General features: G+C 38.7%; 2 protein-coding genes and 1 long non-coding RNA gene across 3 annotated transcripts in view; 2 read left to right on the top strand and 1 right to left on the bottom strand.

The window, feature by feature from the left end:
• The window catches only part of LAMA4 (laminin subunit alpha 4), a 105,582-nt gene extending 84,618 nt beyond the window's left edge, over nucleotides 1-20,964 (top strand). The window contains exons 26-38 of the mRNA XM_026844996.1: nucleotides 2,568-2,703; nucleotides 3,808-3,945; nucleotides 5,465-5,598; nucleotides 6,921-7,085; nucleotides 7,783-7,936; nucleotides 8,656-8,849; nucleotides 10,412-10,601; nucleotides 11,441-11,596; nucleotides 12,405-12,564; nucleotides 13,591-13,721; nucleotides 16,084-16,177; nucleotides 17,140-17,259; nucleotides 18,746-20,964. Of these exons, the coding sequence (XP_026700797.1) occupies nucleotides 2,568-2,703; nucleotides 3,808-3,945; nucleotides 5,465-5,598; nucleotides 6,921-7,085; nucleotides 7,783-7,936; nucleotides 8,656-8,849; nucleotides 10,412-10,601; nucleotides 11,441-11,596; nucleotides 12,405-12,564; nucleotides 13,591-13,721; nucleotides 16,084-16,177; nucleotides 17,140-17,259; nucleotides 18,746-18,891 (1,918 nt within the window). The 3' untranslated portion in view covers nucleotides 18,892-20,964. The remainder of the gene's footprint in view (nucleotides 1-2,567; nucleotides 2,704-3,807; nucleotides 3,946-5,464; nucleotides 5,599-6,920; nucleotides 7,086-7,782; nucleotides 7,937-8,655; nucleotides 8,850-10,411; nucleotides 10,602-11,440; nucleotides 11,597-12,404; nucleotides 12,565-13,590; nucleotides 13,722-16,083; nucleotides 16,178-17,139; nucleotides 17,260-18,745) is intronic.
• Nucleotides 20,965-21,216: 252 nt separating this feature from the next.
• On the bottom strand, nucleotides 21,217-25,767 carry LOC113478129. The gene is made up of 3 exons (XR_003398003.1): nucleotides 25,736-25,767; nucleotides 23,286-23,367; nucleotides 21,217-22,487 (listed from the first exon to the last, which is right to left on the bottom strand). It is a non-coding gene; the product is annotated as an uncharacterized LOC113478129 (long non-coding RNA).
• Nucleotides 25,768-25,846: 79 nt separating this feature from the next.
• The window catches only part of TUBE1 (tubulin epsilon 1), a 13,263-nt gene continuing 13,191 nt past the window's right edge, over nucleotides 25,847-25,918 (top strand). Inside the window, exon 1 of the mRNA XM_026844196.1 lies at nucleotides 25,847-25,916. Within this exon, the coding sequence (XP_026699997.1) occupies nucleotides 25,847-25,916 (70 nt within the window). The remainder of the gene's footprint in view (nucleotides 25,917-25,918) is intronic.

Genomic DNA, 25,918 nt, shown 5'->3' with positions numbered 1-25,918 from the left:
AGTAAATCTTCTGAAACCTTATTTTGTTGTCAGGAGACCCTGCTGAATTGATAAATAATGTCTGAGGTATAAAATACTTACAGATTAAGATTTTAAGATAGGGACCAACTTCATGTAAAGGAAAATTATGCCTTCCAATACCATGTAATTATGTAAACATGCAAACAAAATGGTGGGCAACGGAGAAACAGAGTGTATAATTTACCTGGCCTTTCAAATAGTTCTTTACAAAGGTCTGTCATAAGGGGCTATTAAGAAAACTAGTGGGGTGGAGAGGGGAAAGGCTGCAGTGGTTTAGACAGCAGCTGGGAAAGAGAAAATAGGACATAGCAGTAACTCATAAATTTTCACAGTATAAAAAGTCTACAGCATATGCCCAAAGGATCTCTCTTAGGCCTGGTATTTAATACGTTAACGATCTAGAAAGGACAAAAGGATGGTGACAATTACTTTTGTTAATCAAGCCTAGAGAACACTGAAAAAGCCCAGAAGAACTTAGAAATCTAGACAATTGAGCAGCTCAATGGCAGATAAGACTTGTTCACAACTGAGGCTACAAGATGAATCACATTAATTATGTCTGCAGTTTTCTGAGTGAATTACGGCTATTCTGCAAAACACCTGGAAAATGCTTTCTAAGCAGAAAAAATAGCATATCAGTAAGTTATGTGAAAAAATATCCATAGGTATTGTAAAAATATGATCCATTATAATACTGAAAAATGTATACAAAAATTATTTAAGCAGAGCTACGCCTTTGATATTGTACTCAGCTTTAGTTCTCATGACAAGAGTAGACAGCAAAAAGTACAGTCCAAATGTGGTGACATCATTCCATTTTCATCAGGAACATAAGTTGGTAGTAGAATTATATCATCTGCTGGTGATCTACTACTATCTCTCTATTACTACTGCTATCTACTATTGACATTTATGCTTCCTTTTTCTAGACAGACTTACATTTAACTGACATTGGGGGGCAGCAGCAGGGGGGGAAACTATCGTCTTAGATGAGAAGTCAAAGCAGTGTATTTTCATTCACTTCAACAGCACTTTCCTCTGTCAGTTGCCTTTTTCCCCAAATAAATGAATTTGGAAATACCTCCATATGCTTCTCCCACCTCAGGCACGGCATAAAGCACAAAGCTAAGGGGAGGTAGGAGCGCTGGCTATGTATTTGTTAAGAAACAAACTCAGAAGCCTTTATTTAGGTTGAAGTTTATCTTCTATAGTTCCTGTTGCTCCTAGAAAATGTTGTCAAATTGATGGCATTTAACAGAAAGGTGTATTTGTGGCATCCAGCCAGTCACATGGTCAATCAGAATAGATATTAAACTGGTTGACTGATATCCCACACTTTGATCCAAATCCCAGTGAGGATGGCAGAAGCCTTCCTGTTGATTTTGCCTTCCTGATGATTTAATTGAGGAGCAGATTAAGCCCCTACAGTGCTCCTCCTCTCATTTTATTCAGACACGTACATGAACATCTGTGCTACTTCAGCCACGGGTCCATTTTTGCCAGTGTGAAAAAATAAGCATTTGCAGAGTCCATTCATCCGTTGTGTTTCCAATGTCTACCTTACAATGAAATAACTCATAGACAACTAGCACAGAAGCAGATGTCGACACTGCCAGTATCTCATGTGAGGTGAGAAAAATCCCACTGCTAGGGTACATCCTATTGAAAGAACAAAGACCGTTTACAGGTAGCCAGGTCAAAACTCCGGATTTCTTGTACACTCCTTTAGTGTATTTGTTCCCTAGTTATCTTCTGGACTGGTACCCAGTAGATCCCATGTCATTTCCTTGTCCTGTCACAGAGTCTCCATGATTTGGCAAATTACTTCTTCTTTGTGCACCTTGAGTATTGTGAGGATAAATTCAATTATATTCACCCTGTGCTGTAATGCTGTGATATCCTGGTGAGGGGTAGAGTTGAAAATCAGAGCAGTGACTAGGAGCAGTTGGGATACACTACAGGTCTATCTACCTCAAATCTGACATAAAAAGGATCCCAGAAGCCCACCTACTTTTACCTACATTTACAATTATGTAAACCCTCTCATCAACGAGCAGAATTTTCTCTTACTGCCCTGACCTCTGTTAGTATTGTTTGTTAAGAAATAGAGATCCATTTCCTTCCAAAGGCAAGAAGGGAGCTGGCTAGTGAAAGCAAGACAGGAAAACTAAACCAGAACTTTTCTAAAGTGATAAAAGATGGAGATAGCAATCCATTGATTTTTATTGTAAGTGGATAGAAACACATTTTAGAACAAGTTTTTTCATTTCAGCAGCTATTTTTATCTTTTTAAAGTTACTCTATATGGATCTCCTCACTGAATTCTCATATATTTCTCCCCATAATATTTATTACAAGTGGTGCATCTTGACTTTTTAAAACATATAATGTGGTTAATTAGTGGGTTTACATAAAGGTGCAGGAATTAGGCACTAGTGAGGCAAATGATGGAGGCTCTTCCAAGTTTTATAAAGTACCTTGGCAACAAAAGTTCAGAAAGGCAAGGGCTATCTAATTGCAGCTTGTTTGGCATTGTTTTCCAACAGCATTAGCTCACATCTGGCAGGAAGTATTGGCTTTAAAGGCTGCATGAAGGGTTTCCAGTTCCAAAAGAAGGATTTCAACTTGTTAGAAGAACCAGGAACCCTGGGAATCAGCTATGGGTGCCCGGAGGATTCACTGGTAAGCATAATATCCTTTGTGAGATAACGAAATTTTGTCAGTGGATATAGCTGTGAACTTGAGTTTTACTCCAAACAATGGAAGGAAAGTCTTCAACCAAGGAAATGACAATGTACTCATTGACTGGCAGGGGTGGGAAGTGTGTGTGTGTGTGTGTTAAGTCTGCTAACATACTACCCAGTTTTCACCCTGAATTACAGCACAAGGTGTTTCACTTGATATTTTTGTCACATGTGAGATTGCAATGTGAAAGCTGGATCTGAAATAAATTGTGTGCTGTATTCTGAAGGGAAATATTCCAACACAATTTGTTTTTTCTTAAAGAAACAAGGAGAGTTGTCCTCACATGCATCCTAATACAGATGTATGAAATGAAAAAGCAAGGTATTCACCCTTCAAATGAGTTCTTCCCTTAAGTCAGGCCAGTTCTTCCCCTGTGATTCACAAACCAACTGCCCCAACATTAACACTGAGAAAACTGCCATTTTGCTTCTGATCCTTTCCATGATTTATCCTTTGTCCATTACAGTGCAAGGCTGGTAAATCTAAACAGTGTTTGTGGTCTTTATGCTACAGCCATGTCTATCCAAAGCCATGCTGTGAACCTGTGAAGATGAAGGAGACCACGATTTGTAGAACTCATCACACAATCTCACCCTCTGTCAATAAGGAATCTAGATGCAATTTGTCCTACCTTGGATCCAGTTTTACTCCTGAGACTCAGAGGGTTATAGGCCACCATGTCCAACAGCCTCCTGCCCCACCCCAGCACTCAGTGTCACACAGCTCAGACATGGTCTTGAGCCTCCTCTGCTTCTTGTCTTCATGATCACTAACATCAGCAGACTTAGAACGAGGCCAAGAATCCCAGGAAACAGAACAATTTGGCTTACACTGTCTAAAATGGCTACACATTCTTAAGATTTTCACAGCATGAGAGGGAAAGCCTACATTAATTAGGTTAAGGCATGCAAAAAAAAAAATTGAAGTTTTACAGAACTGAACTGGCTGCACCTTAAAAAAAAAAAAAAAAAAGCCTAATTCTTTTTATGATCTGAATGGGTTTTGAGGTATATTTATAATTGTGTTTTATTTAATACGCAGATTTCCCGTAAAGCATATTTCAATGGTGAAAGCTTCATTGCATCAAGCCAAAAAGTGTCTCTCTTTGGTGAATTTGAAGGAGGCTTTAATTTCCGGACACTGCAGCCCAATGGGCTGTTGTTTTACTATTCTGAAGGAGTGAGTATATATTTCTTTACAGTTTGTTTTATTTTATGCTCATATTGTTTCCCAGAAGAATATTAGGGGAATAATACAATTTCTCACTTCATGGTTTCATAATAAAGCAGTCTGCAATATAGAAACATTAATTGATGACCTCATTTTCACAGTTCGCATTTGATCTACAGATGAAAACCAGCAATGCTTAGACATTATTTAGATGTTGAGAATTTGATTATATGCCTAGAATTAACACGCATCCATTTGTGCTCAATTATGTCCTTAGGGCAGAAATGCACAGTGGATCTTGCTGTGCTTAGCAGCACTGCAATCCCTATTTGGACCTGTAGGTGCTACCAAAGTACAAATAATATTAAGGGCTCGATATTTTCTATCCAGAGACAATCCCCTAACATGTTTGTTTGTATTAGTGGGATGGTATTTTGAGCATTGCTGACTTGACAGAAATGAGTCAGAAAGCTGCCTATATTCCCAGACAGTACCCGGACCTCCATGTGTGACTGGGAAAAGCTGCACTTGAGAGTGGTTCCTTGCAGCTATGGGAAGCCAGGCTGCTCTTAAACGCTCCCTCAGAGGTGTGACACAGGCAGAAATATGGACTTGCACACCCAAAACGTTGTGTTAGCCGGAGCAATTCCAAGATCCTGCAGGCTCAGACTGACATCTGCAGCAAGCATGAGCTCAGCTGACAGAACATTTGCAACCACCCCCAAATGTCTGTTCTGCCATCCTTGCAGAAGATCAGCAGTGGTGCAGCAGGGAAGGCTGTGTGACACCGATAACCACTCCTGAACTTTTACATTTTATGGCCTGGAGTAGTACCTTAAATTGAAATCAGTAACCATGTCAGTTATCCACATCGGTTTCATAAATGAGACCTTACAGACACCACTTCTGGTTTTAACTCAAAAGCTTTAATCCTATGAGGTGACAAGTGCCCTGTTGAACAAATAGAGGTTCAGCTATTTAGCACCTGACAAAATGAGACAGAGGATTCCTACCAGAGCGGTGGCAGTGCTGCTCTAACGGAAGAAACAATAGTCCTGCTATGTGGCACGATGATCCCCTATGCCTGACCCAGATAGCAGATCTTATCTCTGAGATAATTCTGAATGATTGAACGAGTCTGATCAGAGGGAATTAGGAAAAGAAAAAAATTTATTGGTCTTATGACAGCAGGAATCTTGCCGTAACAGCTGCTCTATACAGTACCAGGGGTACCAGAAACACAAATGAAATGTAAACATCATACATCCCCTGCTAGATGGAAGGAGCTGATGCAACAGATACAAAAGATAATCAGCAGCAGAATTCCCCAAAATTCAGGCTTAAAAACCAGCAAGAATATAAATTCTAATGAGATCGTGTCCTGTTGTGCTTCTCAGTATACCTTTCTGCAAATAAAGCACAAAGGGGGAAAACAGCGGGAAGGAAAATAAATACAACATGAAAATGCACAGAACTGTTAATTTTTCTGTTTTACACTTGCTTATGCTTATTTTCTTCTATATTTCAGTCAGATGTATTATCCATCTCTATGGACAGAGGTGCTGTGGTCTTAAATGCAAGTGGAACCAAAATTCAATCACCAGATCGAAATTACAACGATGGAAAAAACCATTTCATCATTACTTCTGTCACCCCAGAAAGGTAAAGCTGTATCTTTTATTCCCTACCTTTAGAATATATATATATATATATATTTCTTGAAAAGCACATTATCATATTCTGTTACAAAGTGATGTTTAAGTGGGTTTTTTTTAAGTGATCTTTGAAACTGATCAATTCAGTTAAAAAAACACAAAGACAAAAAATGATATGATTGAAAACTGGCCAGCTTGGCCTGAGCACTACATGCTGGGAATTTTTAGTAAAACTAAAGTAATAGTTTTTCTAAAAGCTTTTTTGTCCTCAGGTATGAAAATAGTTTAATATAATTTAAGGCTAGCATGAGATTAATTTTTCAGCAGGATTGATTGTTCTGATTTGTTAAAGCAATCCCACATTGACCCTGAATTAATTGAGGCATCTTCACAAAAAGTATTCATTTGGGATATATACAGTGGAACATATTCAAAATATTTTTAGCACTGACAGACACAAATGTAGGACTAAATACAGTAGTAAAGAATAAGTCTCTCTATGTGCTTCTTAAAAATTGTTAATTATTGGTAATATTTTACTGTTGTTTTCTGTGTTTAACATTTTCTTAGAAAGTCAAATAAACAAAGCATCTTTCTTCAAGAATCTTGCCTATGCAGATACAACCAGGTCATTCTCAGTTTTCTAATCAAAATGGAGGTTTGTACCTATGACTTCTGACATCCAAGAAACATAGTTTGAAAACCTTGAAGGTGTAAAAAGGTGCCTTGGAATTGCCTTAAGGACTGTCATGTTTCCCTGAGTGTGCTGAATTCTGAACTTGTCAAATAAAATTCATGTCTGACGCTTCAGTTATACTCAGTTTCTTATTAAAGCAATAGAATCATTCCTGACTTCTGCAGCAACTAATGTGTTACAAAATGAGATTAGGTAAAAAACGTTGTATAAACTCAAACATCAATGTACTGTGATAAAAACAAAGGAAAAGGGGGTAGGGGCATAAAGAAGGATTAGCATGTGCTTAGATCTTATTTTACCCAAATGGTGACTCCATCCATTTATTAGTAATCCCTTAGTCTATCTATCTTCACTGAGTGGACTGTATTTTTTTGGACTTCACAATTAATCCCAGAATATTAGTAAATCCATGGGCCTCTGGACTCAACTTTGCCAGTGGGTTATTGCACTGCTACTTGTTGCACAGCTGGAAGTGAGAAAGTCTTCTCACTTTGAACACTGCCATTTCATGATTTTAATTTTTTTATCATTTCATTTTCACTGAGCAGAGATTTTGGGTGTAATATGTTGTCTAACCACTGGCATTGATTTTTCCGAAAGCAGCCTACAAAACAGATGCTTTGCCTTTACAGATACGAGCTGACAGTTGATGACAAGAAACAAAGCAAGAAGAATCCATCAAAGGACAGAGCAGGGAAAAGCCCGGACAGTGTCAAGAAGTTTTATTTTGGCGGCTCTCCCTTCAGAACACAGCAAGCCAACTTCACTGGCTGCATAAGCAATGCTTACTTCACTAGGTGAGTAGCATCCTAGGTGAGTAGCATCCTCCCAAACACATTACCAGGCAATTGCTGCCTGACAGCTAGAGTAGTAGCTCAAGAGAACTGATTTATTGTCACAATAAAAATCCATGTCTCATTTTGTGAAGTTATGTGTGAATAAGTTTCTCACCTTATTTGCCATGGAATCTGTTGGCACAGACCTGCTAGGTTAAGATACTGTTAAAATGGGAATAACATCCTGTAAATCAGCTTTCAGTACTGTACCTGCTAATGCTGCGGGTGCGATGTATAATTTGCATAACTGCAATTTACATTTATATTATGTAGGTTTCAGCTCTGCCTTTGAAGCAAAATGATATTAAGGCATCTCACAGAAGCTGGGGAAGTTAGGAATTTGGTCATGTGAAAATGATCTGAATTTGATCTTAATCACTTTATGAAATGTTCTTATATAGATGATTTTAAAGTGAATTTGATGCTGCAGGTTGATACTCTCTGTTTATGCAAGCATGGATACAAGCAGAGGTAATACAGGCTGCCTGCATTATCCAAACATTGACTGATAAATCTGTACTTTTATCATGATCCAAGAATTAAAAAAAGCCCATCCAAACATCATTTAAACTATAAATGTTAAATTCTGTGATTTTTATTGAGACAATTCCAACACTTGGAAAAAAGCTGTTCTTGTCATCCCCTCTTTGAAACACAGGTTGGATCGAGAGGTTGAAGTGGAAGATTTCCAGCAATACTCTGAGAAAGTTCAGACTTCTTTGTATGGATGCCCTGTTGAATCTCCTCCAGTTGCTCTTCTCCACAAGAAAGGAAAAAACTCATCAAAAGCCAAAGGAAACCGTAATAAAAAGGTCTGCTACCAACTGCCCCAGTACCATGCTAGAGTTTTCCAAAGGTGATACATACTGTGCCATGACTGGGAATTCTCCAAGTCATGGATCCAAAATGTATCACATGAAGACTATTTCAGATGTATGAAGGAAAGGATCCTGTTCCTTTACATATTCCATCACTGCAAATGACTGCCCTCACTTGATCTATCTGGCCTACACTTGCATCATTCTCTTGCTAGAACTGTAAAACAACCTTTATGACATCTTCAAAAAAGTACTGCAGAAACAAGCCTTCTTGATTTCTTCGATAACCTAAAGGCAATACGTTTGCTTCTGTTCTCAGCTACTTCTGTGTGGCTCTCTCTACTGAGTACAATTAGCACACATTAATATAAATGTGAAAAAAAAAATTCTTTCAACATGCGAACTTTTGGTCCAAGTATGTCCTCTTATGCCTATAGTATAGCTGATATCATCAAAAACAGAGAGGAAAAGATTCAACTGGGAAAACTGCAAAAAAAATAAATTGTAATTATGTTTGCTACACAAGTATTCTGTTTATCCTTTCTTCTGCCCTGAATCAGCATCTATAGTAGATTTGTTCAAGGAAAATTTGACTTGGAACCATTCCTGGTATTTTTGTAAGGAAATATATTACTAGCTTAGATATAAATGATACTGTTATTTTATTCTGTCCAATCTTAAAGTTTCTTGTTAATGGTTCTCTTTCTATGAAGGTGGGAAGAGATAAAGACAAGATTTCACAGCCTTCAACCAGTCTCAAAAAACTGTATCAAGAAGTGAATATGCAAAGAGACCCTCAGTGCCACTTGCCCATGAATCCCAAGGCAACCAAACATGCATATCAGTTTGGAGGAACAGCAAACAGCCGTCAAGAATTTGATCACATACCAAAGGATTTCAGTCAAAGGTAAAGGGACCTTAGAAATAAAAATTAAATATACTGGGGAGGAGAAAGATGTATTTCAAATTTTTAAGAAAGGACACATTTCTGCTGTTACTCTGGCTTTTTCCTTTTTATAACTTTAGGCCAATATTTGTATAGAGCATGTTCTTGGGACATATTAAAAAGTGTTTCAGTTGAGTAAGAGCAATAAATAGAATGTGTTTCCAGTTACACCCCTCTTGAGGACTCTTCACCTGCATTGTATATCAATAAAATGTGTTTCCTTGCCTACTTGTATGAAGACTTTGAGGATGTTAGTTCTATACAAGCAAGGCACCTTTGGTCTTTTTACACAAGAAGCAATGGCATTAGAGCAGGGCTGGAAAAGAATATGAAAGTTCACCAAGAAATAAAGCAGTTATGTGTTGAGTGAACCTTGTTAGCTGTTTAATGGTTAGGAATCTACACAGTGCAGTAGGACATAAAGCTATGAAAAACATGTCCAATTCAAGCCATAATGGAAATTCAAGTAATTAATAATGAGTTCAGGTATTGTGGACATTTAATTCTCAGGCTCGCACAGACTATGCCGTATGGTATGTTATGACCATCAGAGGATTTTTGTTTAATACTTTCCACAAAAGACTATAAATTCAACAACACAGCACTACCTGGAAGCATACCAGACCACTCACTCAGAAGATTGCTACTTCCTGACTTAAGTAAAAAAAGCATTAGATTTGGTTTAATTCAATAGTGTTTTACTTAGGGCAGTTCTGATGGTGCCATATGAAGAAGGAAAACCCAAACTCTAATATGTCTCTTCATCCCTCCAAGACATATTTTGTTTCACAACGGTTATTACAGCTTCATCATTGTAATGTGCATTTTAAAAAACCAATCACTTGTGATGTTTAAAACAACCGTTATTGGCAAAAGCCTATGTGTGTGTGGAATGTACACACACATGCAGTGGGGAACGTATAGATCCTTCAGGCAATACAAAAAATGGAAGCTAGGCTAGTCATCTGACAGGAGAAGCAGGAGTAATCAGTTCTGGCACTGTCCTACACCAGTGTGGCTTTGCCAATTTTTAGACCCAAAGTAATAATACCAATCACTCAAGAAATCTTCACTAACAGTGTCAAACCAAGCTGATACAACTTGCAATGTTGTCTTGGACTTCACAAGGAACTATTAGGAAGGTGAAACCTAGTAGTGAGTCTGAAATAACATTAAAGATTTGTGAACTGTCAGGCCTCTATGCCATCACAATTAAAAAGCCCTGCAACATTGCTGCTCACCAGGAATAGAACCAACATGTATATAGTGACCATTACTGGTGGCCTGTATTGATTTTATTCACCCCAGAGATTTTAATTTTTGAAAACAAGTTTCTTGCAAGGCAGCTTCTTCTCCAAGTTTTACTTCTACTCCAAAAAAACAGTAGAAAATCTTTTGCAGGAACACCACTTCCATAAAGGAGATACATATTCCCTTGGATGAGAGGAAAATCTGTCGTCCTCTGACTGCAGCTTGATTTAAGTCAACTATATCTGCTCTAATTTTGTGTTTTTATGTGCCAGAGCTCATTTCTCTATCAGTCTGAAAACTCACTCATCTCATGGAATGATTTTCTACGTCTCGGATCAAAAAGAGACCAACTTCATGGCCCTTTTCGTTGCTCATGGCCGTCTCATTTTTGTGTTTAATGTTGGTCATCAGAAGATAAGGATTAAGAGCCAAGAGAAATACAATGATGGCCTTTGGCACAATGTAAGTAAAAGAAATCAATCATTATGATGGCACATGCTATCCAGGCTGCAGCTATGACACTGATGATAGGACAGCTCAGGAAGTTTTCATTCATGTGTTCGTAACCACACCTTGTTGAGTTGAGAAATTTCTTCCAATGCAGCATTTTATCAAGTCATTAACTAGGTACAGGAAAGTGAGTCGGTTATAAAAATCCAGCAGTTCCCAACACTAACAGCTGAACAGAAGTGACAGAAATAAGCAGAACAGGGAGGCAACTAAGAGTTAAATTAGCTAGGAAAGAAAGGACTAGGATAATTCTGTTCAGCAAATTTCTTTGAAGTGCCTAAGCAAGGAGCACAGCTGTCTTCGGCTCCCTCTCTACAAAAATAAAAAGATATTTTTAAGGGTCAAGGTGAATTTCCCTCTCTAGGTACCTCTCTTCTGACTGACTACAGAGGAAGTCTACAGTTACTAAACTCCTAACTTGGGCACTTAAGTGTTTAAAGCAGGCTGGATGAATCCAGACCATAAAAATGGCAAAGACCATGAAAATGCTAACAGCAATAGCACTGTAGCAATGTATCATATGCAAAGATAAGATGGGCAGATCTCAGTAGACCTTGTGACACATTGATTACTTCTGCCTTGTACACCAAAATATATCAGTTTTACTATCTAGCGTTTATATGAATGTGAAAAGAGAGGGTGGGCCAGCTTAGAATATTGACAGTTAATAAAACATGCTTATAGAGTATCACTCACAAGCTTTTCTTCTCAAACTTATCTTCTTCCACTGCACAGGAGTGTTCCCTCAACAGCTTAAAATAATCTCCCATTTTTTTTTCCTCTCCTTCTAGGTGATATTTATTAGAGGCAAAAATATTGGTCGCTTGATAATTGATGGTCTCCGAGTACTGGAAGAACCTTTCAGCGGTGATGCCAATAACTGGCAAGTCACCGAACCACTCTATATTGGGGGTGTGGCTCCCGGAAAAGCTGTAAAAAATATCCAGGTAAAGCAGACACCCATTACATCACCCCATACCTCTATTTACAGCTAATGCAAAAGCTGTAGGGATGAGTTCAGGCAAAAGCATATTATGAGCTGAATCCTCAGCATGCAGAGCAGCACACAACTCAGTTCAAGTGGCCAGCAAATCTCCTGCAGGGCTAGGCTGGTGGTAGCTGGACTAGACTTCCATAGAAAGCCAGTGGTCCCTGAGGAACAGAGAAATCCTAGTGACATCCAAGCTTAGATGAGACAGGTAAAGTTAGGTGAGATCAGTTTCACCCTAAGGTCTGAGATATAGATTAATTTCTCAGAGACTTTAGTGTTGTCTTACTATCTCTTAAGACAGTACCTAGAAGTCACAATTCTGCTCTACATCTTTGTACTGAAGTATATTGAAAGGAATGTTAAAGCAAAAATGAACATAACCAAGTCTCCTTCGAGGTAATCTTTAGCGTTCTGTGCCTAACGATAGATACACTACTCAGAAAAAGCAGACTCCTGACTTGCCTTGAGGGTATGAGGTATGTATAACACTGCCTTGCTCTCGCACTTTGCTTCTCAGGGTTCAGTAAGGATTATTTGAGAAACAACACAAGCTGGAGTTACCTTGAAGTCATCAGAGAGACATGAGAGGCTACAAAAAGCATCTGTCCTGCTTCTCTTCTCTGGAAACTGCTTTTTAATTCAAAACTGATGCACCAGACAATCACAGCCTTACAACCCATAAACAAGTACAAATAAAGACAGAAGAGTTTATTTCATTCCACAAGCAGTCTATCTACTAATCATGCTTTTTTTTCCCCCCTCAGATTAACTCTGTCTACAGTTTTAGTGGCTGTCTCAGCAATTTACAGCTCAATGGAAGATCAGTTACTTCAGCTTCACAGACATTTAGTGTAACACCTTGCTTTGAAGGCCCATCAGAAGCAGGAACATACTTTTCATCTGAAGGAGGATATGTCGTCCTTGGTAATACACTACTAAACAAATGTATCCCATAATATGACTGTAGTATTCACTGTGCTTCAGAATGGCATATTTCACTAAAGGGTGTGGTAATTTCTGAGTCTGTGAACTGTAAGGGTTATTAGATACAGATCATTATTGTGGTAAGCAGCTGATGTTGACAGGTCACAATGTCACCATGAAACTTAAATTGTTACATAAATACATCTGTATGTGTGTATTTCAAATAATTAGAATAATTTCACAAGGGAACAGATTATAACATGGTAAAAATTATCATAGCCATATTGACTTCTATATGTCTAAAACCAAGTACACCAGCTAATGGTCATCCCTTAGTTTTTGAATTAGTAAAACAACATGTAGTTCAAAAATCCTCAGGAAAGGCTTTCTGCACGTCTTCATAATGCACAGCATTACAGAACACATCTTTTCTGTCATTAGGCCTGCTGTGTTCCAGGAAGTGTTTTATGAGGTTTTCTGGTCACACAGGCTCTGATCTGAACCAGAAAGGAACATGCACAACCTCATTCACTGGCAACACCAAGAAGAATTAGACAGTGTTTCTAATTTGCTCTCTGGCCTGCCACCAGACTGAAAAAGGAAGTTTCTTCTACTGAATCATCAAAGCTCAAGAGAACTCCCACTCACTGTACAAAGACTGCTGAATGTCTAGCAAATTGCACAATAACAAACTGCCAAAAAATAGATCATTTACTTTCTGCTGTCCATTTCATTGCCAAGAAATATTTTTAAACAAAATACATTTTTTAAATAACAAAAAAAAAATTAAAGAAACTTTTATTAGTACTCCAGGCAAGCATAATCAAAACAAAAGTTGAAATGGGTCATTGATGGCACACCATGCCATCTCTTTCAGTATGTGTACTGGCACATGTTTCAACAGTTTTACCGACAGGACAAATAAGTTCCACCCTGGGCTTTGAATTTCTATTTTGACTTTGAATAAATGTGCAATTTCATCACTAACTCGGTACAAAAAGAATGTTACTCTTTTTTACCTCACAGATGAATCCTTCAGTTTAGGCCTGAAATTTGAAGTTGTTTTTGAAATACGTCCCCGAAGCAGCTCAGGAATTCTACTGCATGGTCACAGCGTGAATGGAGAGTACTTGAATATGCACATGAGAAATGGACAGGTATAATGAAGGTCACCTTTTCTCTACTGCTTTGACCCATTCCTCTCCTGCATGCTTGGGCTCTGCTATATGCAGCTTTTGTCTTACAAATTTGCTATTAATTGATTCTTATTTCTCTCCTAAATATATTAACTTATTAGATTAAGTGAATTTATTTTAAAATATAAAAAATAACACCTAAGACAAAACCAGATCAGTTTACTGATACCAACTATAAATATTTAATGAGCAGTTGAAAAGAAGCAAGAGCACTGACTGTTCAGTGCTGCTCTTCATCCACGTATTAAAATATATGTATAACAGTTACCAGTAAGGTGACTATTGATTAATTTTTATCTCTTGGTTGTTAGAAGTCTGGGTTGCGTTCAGTCTCTTCTTCCTTTAACATGTATGTGATGGAGAGAGTGAAGGAAAGGGAAAGTTCTGATTGTCTGTTGATCTGGTTTCTAAAGCCTCTGGATTTTTGTAAGGCTGTCAATTGAAAGAGGCAGGTTTGAAATGAATTTACCACTTAGTTGTTGCTGTTGCAATTTTTTTATCATGTTCATTGCTAAAATCTGGATCTGGATCCCTTCAGGCTATATATGCATTGCACACATACAGTAATAAGTTGCTAAGTGGACAAAACAAGCAAAGATTTAGAGCAGGGGAATTTATTTTTTTTTTCCCCCTTTTGGCAGAAAAGAAACTCTGGGCATAGTCAAGAGACTAAGCAGTGAGTGGGGATATTCTTTAACCATTGCAATGCACTACCTAGTATCTAACCGTCAACCAAAGTGGTAGGGTATTTACGTGAGGCTGGCTGTACTTCAGTTAGAAATGCGACACCTGAGGAATCATGCTGTGACCTCTCTTAAAGAACAGGAACCTACAGTAGAATGACTGAGTGGATAGTTTACATGGTGATCCATCCTATTCTAAAGCAGGTGTCTAATATAGGCAACTAAATGACCTGAGAATCTATTTTTCTATATTGACTATAGAGAGAACAGGTGCTTCAGTTAGGCACCTAACTTTTGACAGCTGATTAGGTTAAGATACTGGTCCAGCCTAGTACTTCTTATGTAAAGATCTGATGGAAGGTTTGTATGTCCAGAAACTTGCCTGGTTTTCCAGCTGTATCAGTTGGTCTAACAAAAGATAATGCCTCACTTACTGCTTCAGATCTCACTTCCTGTATAACATATATGCAATTCATAAACAAAATTCACCCTGGAAAAGCAGCTCTTCTCTGCTTGTCACTGCAACAGGTACACCAGTTACCTTCTTAGCAAACATCTGTGGCTTTTACCATTAACTAGCTGATCTCTTTGAATGCATTACTGAAGACCCATTTTGTGAAAACATGTTTGCTAGACAAGTAACAACCATCACCTTTAATTCATTATTTAAATGTATGCACCTCTATCTACAACTTGTCTGGGTGATTTATTAAGGAGCTACTTTCTCTCATGAGTCTGTATTTGATTTAATTGTTCCTACATATTTTGTCCAAGGGTGAATAAAACAGAACATGAGGATCATTTCATCTTTGTTTGCTGGTGCCCATGTGGAAAAAAGTTTTAAAATTTCTCAGTTACAACTATATTGAAAAAGAGATCCTCTAAAATTAAATATAAATTGTTTCTTTGCAACATTTTCAACCAACAAAGTGTCAGCATTATCAGGGACAACTGAAACATCTGAAGAGCCTGAGTGGCTGGACTCAGAGTTTGGAGTTCAGCAATCACCACTGGGAATCTTGTGCCCCGCAATAGGAACATGACACTGCTCTGCCACTGCTATAACATTTCCATGCAGAAAGATATTAAGGCACATAATTTTGCAGAGGTGCAAAATTCAGAATTATGTTCACTTTCTAGCTCTGCCCGAAGTTTGCTGGTAAGCTTGAAGAAGTAACTTAAAAGTCATTCTTAAGTTGCCTATCTATTCCTTTCTCACATCTTGTCTGTTTGTTTATACTTGTGGTTTTCATTACTGTTTTCCTTACGGAGTGGCTAGCAAGATGCCAAAATATCATCTGATGACTCTAAACACTAATTTACCACACAGGAAATTACAGAGTAGGAGTACTAAAAAATTTCAGTGAAATTAGCTGTTATTTTTTAATCTTTTTTTGAACTCTTCCTTGAGTTCAAATCAGAAATGTTGCAAAACTACGGAATAAAAAACAAAATAAAACAAAACAAAACAAAACAAAAATCAGTGAATTAGGAAGGTTCTTTATTTTAAAGAATTTCGTGAAACCATGTTTATCTTTCACTTACATGCTAGATATGAGTGGGGAATACAGCATTATTACAACAGAAGGAAAAAAGAACATGAGGGCATTTACAGTGATGACTACATTATTTTCCCCCAGGTTACTGTGAAACTGAATAATGGAATCAGGGATTTTTCAACTTCAGTAACACTGAAACAGAGTCTCTGCGATGGCAGGTGGCACCGAATTGCAGGTCAGTAAAACATGAGCATCCCCTAAGTAAGGTGACAGAGCCCAGTTCTCCCTCCCCAGATACCCATCTCCATGGGCTAGTACACTGGGAATGGGGTCATATTTTCAGTTTTTCCTTTTCACCAGTCAAGACACAAGTTTGTGTGAAAGGCACAGTCATTCATCCCTTAGATATCAGGACTGTAGAGCTTCCTGGAAGGACAAGCACAAGCTCCTGTGAAGAACAAGCAAAGGTGGAAGCTCTTTGTTCACTAGCTGAAATGATGGCAACCTTTCCTAAGTCGTGTACCAGATGATACTCTTTTCCCAGTTAGTGGTTAAATAAGTTGGTAGAATGTAGTAGGAACAAGTATATAGGTCAAGTAACTTGACTTAAAGGTCAAGTAACAGGACAGATCTGGCGAGCCCCTGACTCACACAGAGAGATGTCTACAGTCAGGATTTTCCCTCTGTACCAGCCATTCTTCTTTCCTGGGTTTTAAAGTCAAACTACTTCTAAACCTCAGTTACTTTGAACTTCTTTACTCTCCTGTCTAGATGCTGACCTGGGACATCTCCCAGTGTCACATCCAGAAGAGGTCTGAGTGTGCACTCTTTCTCCATGCATTCTGGTTTTCTCCTGAAGGAAACTCAGTCACACAAGCAAGGAGGAAACCTCACTGCATTCTAGTATGTACCCTACTGGGAAAGATTTGGCAAAGTTTTTCCAAGCCACACACCACTGTATGCTCATACCCTGCAGCCTAGACATGGCTGCCAGCCATCAAGACTCCCAATCAAAAGCACCCTTGCTCCCACAACTGCATCTTCCACTGGCCCTGCTCTGTGCCAGAATCTGCCCCCATTCTGTTGCTGCCAACATAAATCAAACTATTCAGATCAAACAGATAACTCCTGTCTGTCATAGAAAACTCACGTGCTACTTCTTACAATTTTCTTGATCCCTGTTTCTTCTCTTTTCAGTTATTAGAGATGCTAATGTGGTGCAGCTGGATGTAGACTCTGAAGTCAACCATGTGGTAGGGCCACTAAATCCAAAGGCAACTGACCACAGGGAGCCAGTTTTTATTGGAGGTGTACCAGGTATGTTTTTGGTACATGTTTGTGGTACATTGTTCTCAAATTTCAACACAGTTTCCAGACAAAGTAGAGAGACTTCATTTTCATTTCAAAAAAGAACAAAACATATCGCATGTTAACAGCCTGGTAAAATCGAAAGGCTCAAGAGCTGATCAGAAATATTCTGCCTCAAGTTCTAAAAGAAAAAACCTACTGCTTCATTGAAATTAAAACATTCACGGTTGCTGGAGGGTCAGGTATGGACTCAGTAGTCAGACAGCTAGAAAAAAAAACTTTTTTTCCATTTTAGTTTCCAGTATGGGCTTACTGGTTTTTAAGAAGTTATTATTTATTTATTTATGGGATTGGAAACTCAGTGTCAGTGTAACTGGAGTCTCAACGTTTTGTTCCTGGTAGGCTTCTTTCTTGTTCTTCAAGCAATGGTGTCTTTGAACACAAGACAAAACATGAAGATTCTTTTTCTGACTAGTGATTTCTATTGCACAGATGTCTGCTAATGTGAATTTGTGACTCACAGACCATCTGTGTAGCGTGGGCCAAGATTACTACATTTACTTCCCTTATTCAACAGACAGAGCTACTCTGTTGGGGTTCATATACAAACTGTAATCAACACTACGTGCTTCAATTTTTAAGTCACCTCCTGTACATTTCTCATTGAAAATAGGCAGCATTATTTCTATGTGCCTTGCATGTCAATCATGAGCAGCTCTAACTACAAAATTTAATATATTGCTTATCTTGGATTAGTGACTTGTGTGTGTGATGTTCTCATCCATCCCACACTACCAGGAGAAAAAATGAGCCTAAAGAGAATAATAAATTCTATGTGCAGATGCCTGTTCACTCTTTAAATCCAAACTGGAATTTTATTAGGACAGAACTCTTCCCAGAGAGGTAATATAAAGTGGTAATTGCAAATGCTGTTCTGCTTCATAATATTGCATTGTTTTAGTATTCTGTAATAGAGCCTTCTATTTCTACATTTATTACAGAATACTAAAACAATGCAATACATTGGCTCTATAATAATACTATCAGCCTGGCAGGGAAAAATCTTACAAAGAACATCATGACCACAAACAAGATATAATACTAAGTAATACCATGTAAATATAGTAAACTAAATGTAGACTTACAAATCAGACACACATGACAATACATGCAATATTAAAAGAAATTACAAACATACACCCTGGGATTCATCTACTCTGTTACTTAAAAGAAAATGCATTTGTCAAAAAACGCAAGATTGGGCCTCTATTGACTATGTAGTATCAAGAGCTTTACATAAAAGTAGATAACTACTTACTCTAATGACCTCTAAGACACTGGCAGTAGGCCGAACATTCTAAAAGACCCACGGAAGATTCAGGAGAGCTGCAGTTAGTAGCAAATTGAAAAGATTCTGCCACCAAACATTATTTTAGTCATCATGAGCTCTAATTTTGTTTTGTTTTGGTTTTTCTTATAAATCTCCTTCTTCCAGAGTCTCTGCTAACATCCAGCCTGACGACACGCAACTCTTTCATTGGCTGCATTCGTAACTTCATGATTGATGAAAAACCAGTGAGTTTTAGCAAAGCAGCTTTGGTTAGTGGTGCTGTAAGCATCAATACCTGTCCAGCAGCCTGATAGTGCACTGCATCAATCCCATAAAGTTCCACGGACCACAGGAAAAAAATAGCACAAAAGAAACCATGTTCATCGAGAGAAGAATGAAAATACCAAGGATCTATCTACAGAAAGCAGTATGTTTAAGGGTCACTTCTAATGTTTAACATGCAAACAAAAAATCACTGAAGAATAAAGGGCTGTTACTTCTGCACTTCTCTTACTATACCACAAGAGTGAGCTTTACCATTTCTTATAGTGTATGTGGCCAGTCTGTTACATGAAAATGTGGGATTATAAAAGAAATGAAAATTATATTAAATATGCTACTTCCAAGATAGATCCTCTACATCATTTCATTCCATACCTTAGGTCACCCTTTGTTTCACAGGAAAAGACCTGCTAATGCACATTAAAGAATAATGCTAGATAACAGACTTGCATCGCAAATAACTGTGTTCAAAGATATTTTTTTTAAAATTTTCCATTCAACTCATTTCTATATTCATCAGGTAAAATGGGGGGCAGAGAGCATACCAATTATGTAAGCTTACAAACAATGAAAAACTGAATTTTTTATTTCTACTTCTAGACTTCATGGATGTGAAAATAGGATGTATATATTTTAAGACAGACACTTTATGTAACTGATCATTTACCTAAACTAGGTAATTTTAGAGCAATACTTGCCTTATGTAGGAAGGGAGAATAGAGATAAAATTCAAAATTTCAAGTTTTTTATCTAATTTTTAAATACACTTACATAAAACCACAGCACTAAATCCACAATCTCATTGTGATCTCATCTGCACCAGTATAACACAAGTAAACACAAAGTGTAGAAAACAGAGTCACAGTCACAGTTTCAGGCAAATCCCTTATCACATAAAATCACCGCTTCCTTGTGAGACTGCTGCAGGGCTTCAGTTTACAGCAGTAATCCTCAAACTAGGAACATGTTCCTGTGAAATATATCCCAGGAGATATGCTGCTGCAGAGGAACTGGGAGTGAAATAGGAACTTGTAAACAGAAGAAAAAGGGCTGCAAACCTGAGCTGTTAAAACCATGGAAGGTAGATGGAAGCTAATACTAGGCTTTAGCTCACAGTAGGCCTGAACATCAAACAGACACAAGTCACTTGCAAAACACAGACTCTTCACTGACAACCTACAAGGCACCAAAGCCACTTAGGCTTGTTTCCTTTAAAGAATAAACTATTGTTGACAGAAAGTTTTACAATTGCTGAGCAAATTATCATTGGAACCAACTCAAAACATCAACAGCTGAAAAGCAGGAAAATACGAAAGGTGAAAATAACACCCTACAGACTAAAAATTAATAGGAGCTCACCTGGAAAATACACGTGACAACTGTAATCCAAAATTCATAAATCTGTGGACAGCTGGAGGAACCACCAGAGTAAGATACATGTGTAAGAACTAATCAGTAGCTTCCCTACTACTCTCTCAGTAGGAAAAGGGTTTTGACAGATTGGTCTTGGTTTACTCTGGATAAAGAACTGCAAGCTCTGGACACACCAGCACAGGAACTCTCCCGCAGCTGGGACCATGTCACTGCCTCTCCACTTGTCTCGAGTCCAGTGTTGGGTGGTAAGTGGACAAGAGAAGATAGTGTGGCTCCAGCAGCCACTGCCTCTCCTTCCACCAGCCTGACAGCTCTGCTCATGCTTTCAGCCCCACGCCTGTTGTAATTGCCTTCTCCTGGACATGTCTCCCACTCTGTTCCCTGCAATGCTCAGGCAATACGGTTCCAGGACTGTTTCCCTTCCCAACAGCCTAGGGAGGCCCCCTATCTTGGGGAGTGGTACAGTGGTATATAGACCCCTCTTTTCATCACTTCATAGCCCACTGTTCATAATTCAGATGCAACCAGTAAGAGCACACCTCTGCAGTCTCTCCGAATCAAGCACACCATGGGTCCCTAAATACAGTTGCCTTCAAGCACCACCTTTTTCTTGGGTACCAAAAGCAGTCTGCATGCCTGCTAAGCTCTTTTCTGCTCCCAGCTACTACCCAGACTGTGAAAAGAAAAAAATTAGAGCGTTTGGTTTGGGAATTTTTTTATTATTGGGGTTGAGGGGAACTGTCCTCAGGTCAGTGAGCTGTGTTCCCAGTGGGTACCAGAGGCCATGCATGGTGTCAGGGCTGTGCAGCTGGGAGCAGGCATAAAAAAAGGATGTCTCTCCCTCCAGTGGCATCGAGTTGTTAGACTGGCTCTATCAATCTCATGACACCACAACCTGAGCTAAGCTTCCTCAGGCCCAGGTCTCTGCTGGAGAGACCTCAGGCCCCAGACCTCTCTGCTGGAGAGAATAGCATGGCAGATTCCCTGCTTCGATAGTTTCATTACAAGGATTACTGAAATTTCTTTCAAGGTTGTCTGCAGCTGCTAAGCAGGAATAGCCAGTAACAGCATATGCTTGTGCCCCCTAAGAGCATCACAGTTTAGTGAATGCTGGTATTCAGTGGAGCATTGTATGTTAAGTGGTATACACATACTCTGAATGCTTTTCCGTTTTACACCCACTTGAACCTAAAGCATATTTTCTCATATCCACATCCAAGCTGTGTGAATAAACAATATTTTTCTTAGCCATATTTTCTGCAATGAGATTTGGTTTTCTTTGGTTTTGTTCGGTGGATTTACATTTAAGAATTACTTTTTTGATTAATCAGTCCTTTGCATACTTTATCTATAGAAAGCTAAAAATATAGTAAAATAGTATGTGAATAAAAAACACAATTAAAATTCATAAACTGCTACCATTCAATTTACTTCTCTTTACTATATCACCAGCTAATTAAACACAGCAGCATTTGTGGGGGGTATCTTCCTCAGTTTTCCTTTCCAGGCCTCAGAGATGCAGATTTTCCCTCTGCAGAGCAGGGTTTCAAAGAAAATTACTATAAACCAGAGGATACTTGCAGACTCAGGAGAGAGCAGAGAATAATGCAAATTTCCCTGCCCCCAACATCCACACAGACCTTGAAATTACCATTCCGTATGCTCCAAAGAAAGTCTGTATGTGATACATTACATTACACGCACCTCCGCATTCATTTCAAAGCTCCTGGTGTTTAAGAGAAGGCAACTGCCTAAGCAGAAATCTTCCCAAAATTCAATTTGTCTTCTGTAGCTATCTTAAAAAAGACCCTTCATCTACAAAGACTTGGGAAAAACCTCCAGGTTCTGAGGTACATTGTCAGATTGTCCATTTGCATTTTCAGTATGAATATAACTATCTCAATTCTGCAGAAAACCTGCCCAAAAAATGAACACTGATCCTAAGGAGATTATAACTTTTCTCTGCCTCCTTCAAGATTTTAATAAGTGTTGTTATAGCCATTATCTAAATCAGGGCTACAACTACACTGTTATTATATCATGGAATATTCTGACATTTGACATTTGCACAGCTAGATAACAAAGAATCTAATTTCAAATTGAAATACTAAACAAACTGCTTCAAAATAGAATGTTTAATTAGGATCTCCAGCCCCTCTATCTCTTATTTCTGAAGAACGGTAGAGATCTCCCATGGTTGAAGGTTCTTATCAACCTTTCCTTCTCAAAGATCAAGAGTATGGACAACAGCCTGAAGAGGAAAACGAAAAATTAAGGATTACAGGTCTGACAGTAATTCCCCAAAACCCAACCATTCTACGTAAAACACCAAAAAAACAACAAACCATCATACATGAACAAAACCCTGATACAAATCAATTACATAAAATTAGTTCAAATTCCAGTGTGTTCTCCCCACAGCAGCATGTGGCCTAAATAGTCAAATGACTGTCATTTAAAAGATGCTGGAAGCACAGAATATATGTTTAACTTGTGATGTACATTTGGCTCTTGTTATCATTGGGATTGAAGGGTTATTCACAGATACACAGCAGTCCATGCCAACTCATTTCCTCTCAGTAACATAGTATGTTATTCCTACAATTCAGTTATTCAATTCATGTTCTAAAGCTGTGAACGCTGTTACTGTATAGCCTCAACAACAAGAAGTTACTGAGAAAATAAGGGTAAGAAACACACATTAGCGTAAGATTGCTGATTAAATGATTAACACAGACAAAAAGTCTCTGAGGGGACCTGACTAGATTAGTGCATTTATCCTGTGGTTGATGGAAGTAGAGCTTCATCTGCAACGGAACAGAAAGTCAGTGTGTGATTATTTCTCTCACATAGCTGGGCTGCCTGCTTCATTAAACCTCTAAGCACACGCATCAAGCCAAACTGGTTATTACGCATCCACTTCCTGCCCTCGGACCTCCTTTGTAAGCTAAAAAACATTCCCACATGAATATGAATCTCAGTTGCATCTCTGATTCACAGTGTTTCCAAGCTCAGTGAGAATAATCACTTTACATTTGCCATCACAGACCTCTTAATAGCATATCGGAAGCCAGAGAAGAGTTTCTTACTGCAATCTCATCTTCAGTGGAGCAAATTCTATTAAGCTGAATCTTGATGGGACACAGAACACGAGAACTACAGCTAACTGAAAGAACAAGTAGAAAGTGTGGTGAATTACACAAGAAAGCAAGCCAGATGTGGTAATATTAAGAGATTTCTGTAGACTTTAAGCTTTAGAATGCTTACAAGCAATGCTGTACTGCTTTTAGCCTAAGTAAGGCCAGAAAAACATGTGAAGGGAAGATTTTAAGGGCACAACAGTAGGTAACGAAGTACAGTAGCAGTTTGACATCTAGTAGCTACAACAGACCACAGCCTACAGGCTCAGACCAGTTCAGGCAACCACAGGGAACAAAATTAAGCTATGTTACATCTAGTCTGTCCAGAGAGAAATAAGAAATTACTACCTGCTTTCCTGATTAATATTCATGTAGTTTTACACTGGTGATTAGTTTATAAAAGAAGTGTTTGAGGCAGTATTACTCTACTCGTGCTACATCTTCCACCTTCAGTGTTAACCGAAGCCATTTGTCCTTTGCAACTTCAAACATGAAGCTTGAGTAAGCTTGGGACACTCATTACTTTTTCTCAAGAACAATATAAATTTCCAGTAGATGGATTCTTCTCTTTCGATTAAGTTTTTAAAAATTAGTCTTGATATGTATTTCTTATATATAAAATATTATTATATTATATTGTACAATATTGTAGTTGCTACAATACATACTTAATCTTTCTAGGAGGTTTTTTTTTTTAAGAGTCATTTGGTATAACTTTATTTTCCTGGGGACTTAGAACTTATCTCTACAGCATCCTAGGTCACATCCAGAGTCCGCAGCATGGTTTCTCCAGAGCAAATAAAGGATTAAGATACACTAAATTTCAGATTTCTGTTAAGAATTTCATTTAGAAAATTTTGTTTGCACACCAGCACTAGAATTAATATATTTGGGGAAAGCATATTTTGCTGTATAGTTTTTAGCCATAAAACCTAATGAACTGGGTTGCATGAAAGTACTTTTGTTCTCCCACAGGAAGCAGAAATGCCATCTGTGTCACAAGAGAGCTTTCTGCAAGCAACTGCTTTTCGTATCACACATTCTTGACAGCGTTTTGCAGCATAGTTATGCTGTGGACCACTCCTACCATGCTGAGACAATAGCATCTCTACATTTCTCATCTCTTATTTTTAGTCCCAAAGCTGCCTCACTTTTAGTCCCAAAGATCAACACATAGGCAAAAGCACCTCCTAATTGCACTGTGGACAACTATTTTGCACAAGAAACATGAAACTGAGCATAAAGAAAAATGTGATTTGCATGTGGGATGGGCAGGTATGTTACTATGGGGCTTCCACATGAGCATTTTTTAAATTTAATTTTTAATTTGTATTTTCATATTGTTACTGATTTTATTATCAACTGACATTAAATTGTGCTTGATTTTAATATAAGTATAGAATTAAGAGATATTTTAGTAAAAAATCATTTATTTTACATTTATTGTACTTTGAGTCTAGCAACCGACTGCTACTCTAAAATCCCCTTTACAGCCCTGTACCAAGGCCGAAGGGATTGGTCATAATTGTTTAGTAGGAACGGTTAGAGCCTAGGTAACAAAACACAAGGTGGTTTGTAAACTGATTTATAATACATACATAGGACTAGAAGAATGCAAGTAGTTGTCAAGGTCCAGGATTAATGGGAACTGAGGGCAGTAACCGTAACAGCTTGCAGGTACCTGCCAAGAAAACCGTGTCCTTAAGCAGAATGTAATTCTGGCAGGGGGAGATCGCGACCACCGACTCATGGACTACCTACTCACACGCCAGACCCATTTCCAGACATTTCTAACCTTTACTGCGCAGAATCCGAGGATAATATGTTAATGATTTCTTGGAAGTTGTATGCTTATGTATGAAGACTTAATGAATATGTATGAGTAAGTTCTATATGATTCTGGTGCCTGGCACGTGTTGTTGGTGAGAGCACTCCCCTACACGTCCGGCCGTCACTAAAGGAGTGTCTGCTTATCTGCATCACATTGGTGTCGATAAGTTTTTATCCCGGTTTTTGGTGACAAAATCATTTGGCACAATTCACGCCATCACTCTGAATAATGTATTTGGAGAAAATAAAATATCTCTTCACACATCTTTAGCCATAAAAGGTAACGAACTGCATTGTACGGGAATAGTTCAGTTCTCCCATAGCAAGCCTTGATTTTGGGCCTTTGCCATGCCTCCTGTACTTGAGCTTTGGCAGAGACCCCGTGGCCCCTAACAGGCTCACCCACAAGACTACACCGAGTTTCTGGGTACCTCACCCCGCCCACCGTTCCCGTACTGCCAAACAGGCAACGGCCACCTCACTGCTCCCTCCGTGCACGCTTATCCCTACACCAAACCTTCAATCTCACAGACGCAGCCGCGGCGCCCAGGCTCAACGCCCAAACGCCGCTCCCACAGCCCCGCCTCCCTCAGGAGAGCCCACACGCGAGGCACAGCCCCGCGCACCCCCCTGCCCCCTAATGGAATGTCCCACTCGCGGCGGGCAGGCGGCGAGCGCCCCGCCAAGCCAACGAATGGGACTTTTTTTAAGT

Source organism: Athene cunicularia (genome assembly GCF_003259725.1).
Source record: "Athene cunicularia isolate RWA chromosome 3 unlocalized genomic scaffold, athCun1 chr3_part1, whole genome shotgun sequence".
In the NCBI taxonomy this organism is placed as follows: Eukaryota; Metazoa; Chordata; class Aves; order Strigiformes; family Strigidae; genus Athene; species Athene cunicularia.
Note: the sequence above shows the minus strand (reverse complement) of the source record. Positions and strands in the feature narration are given on the sequence as shown.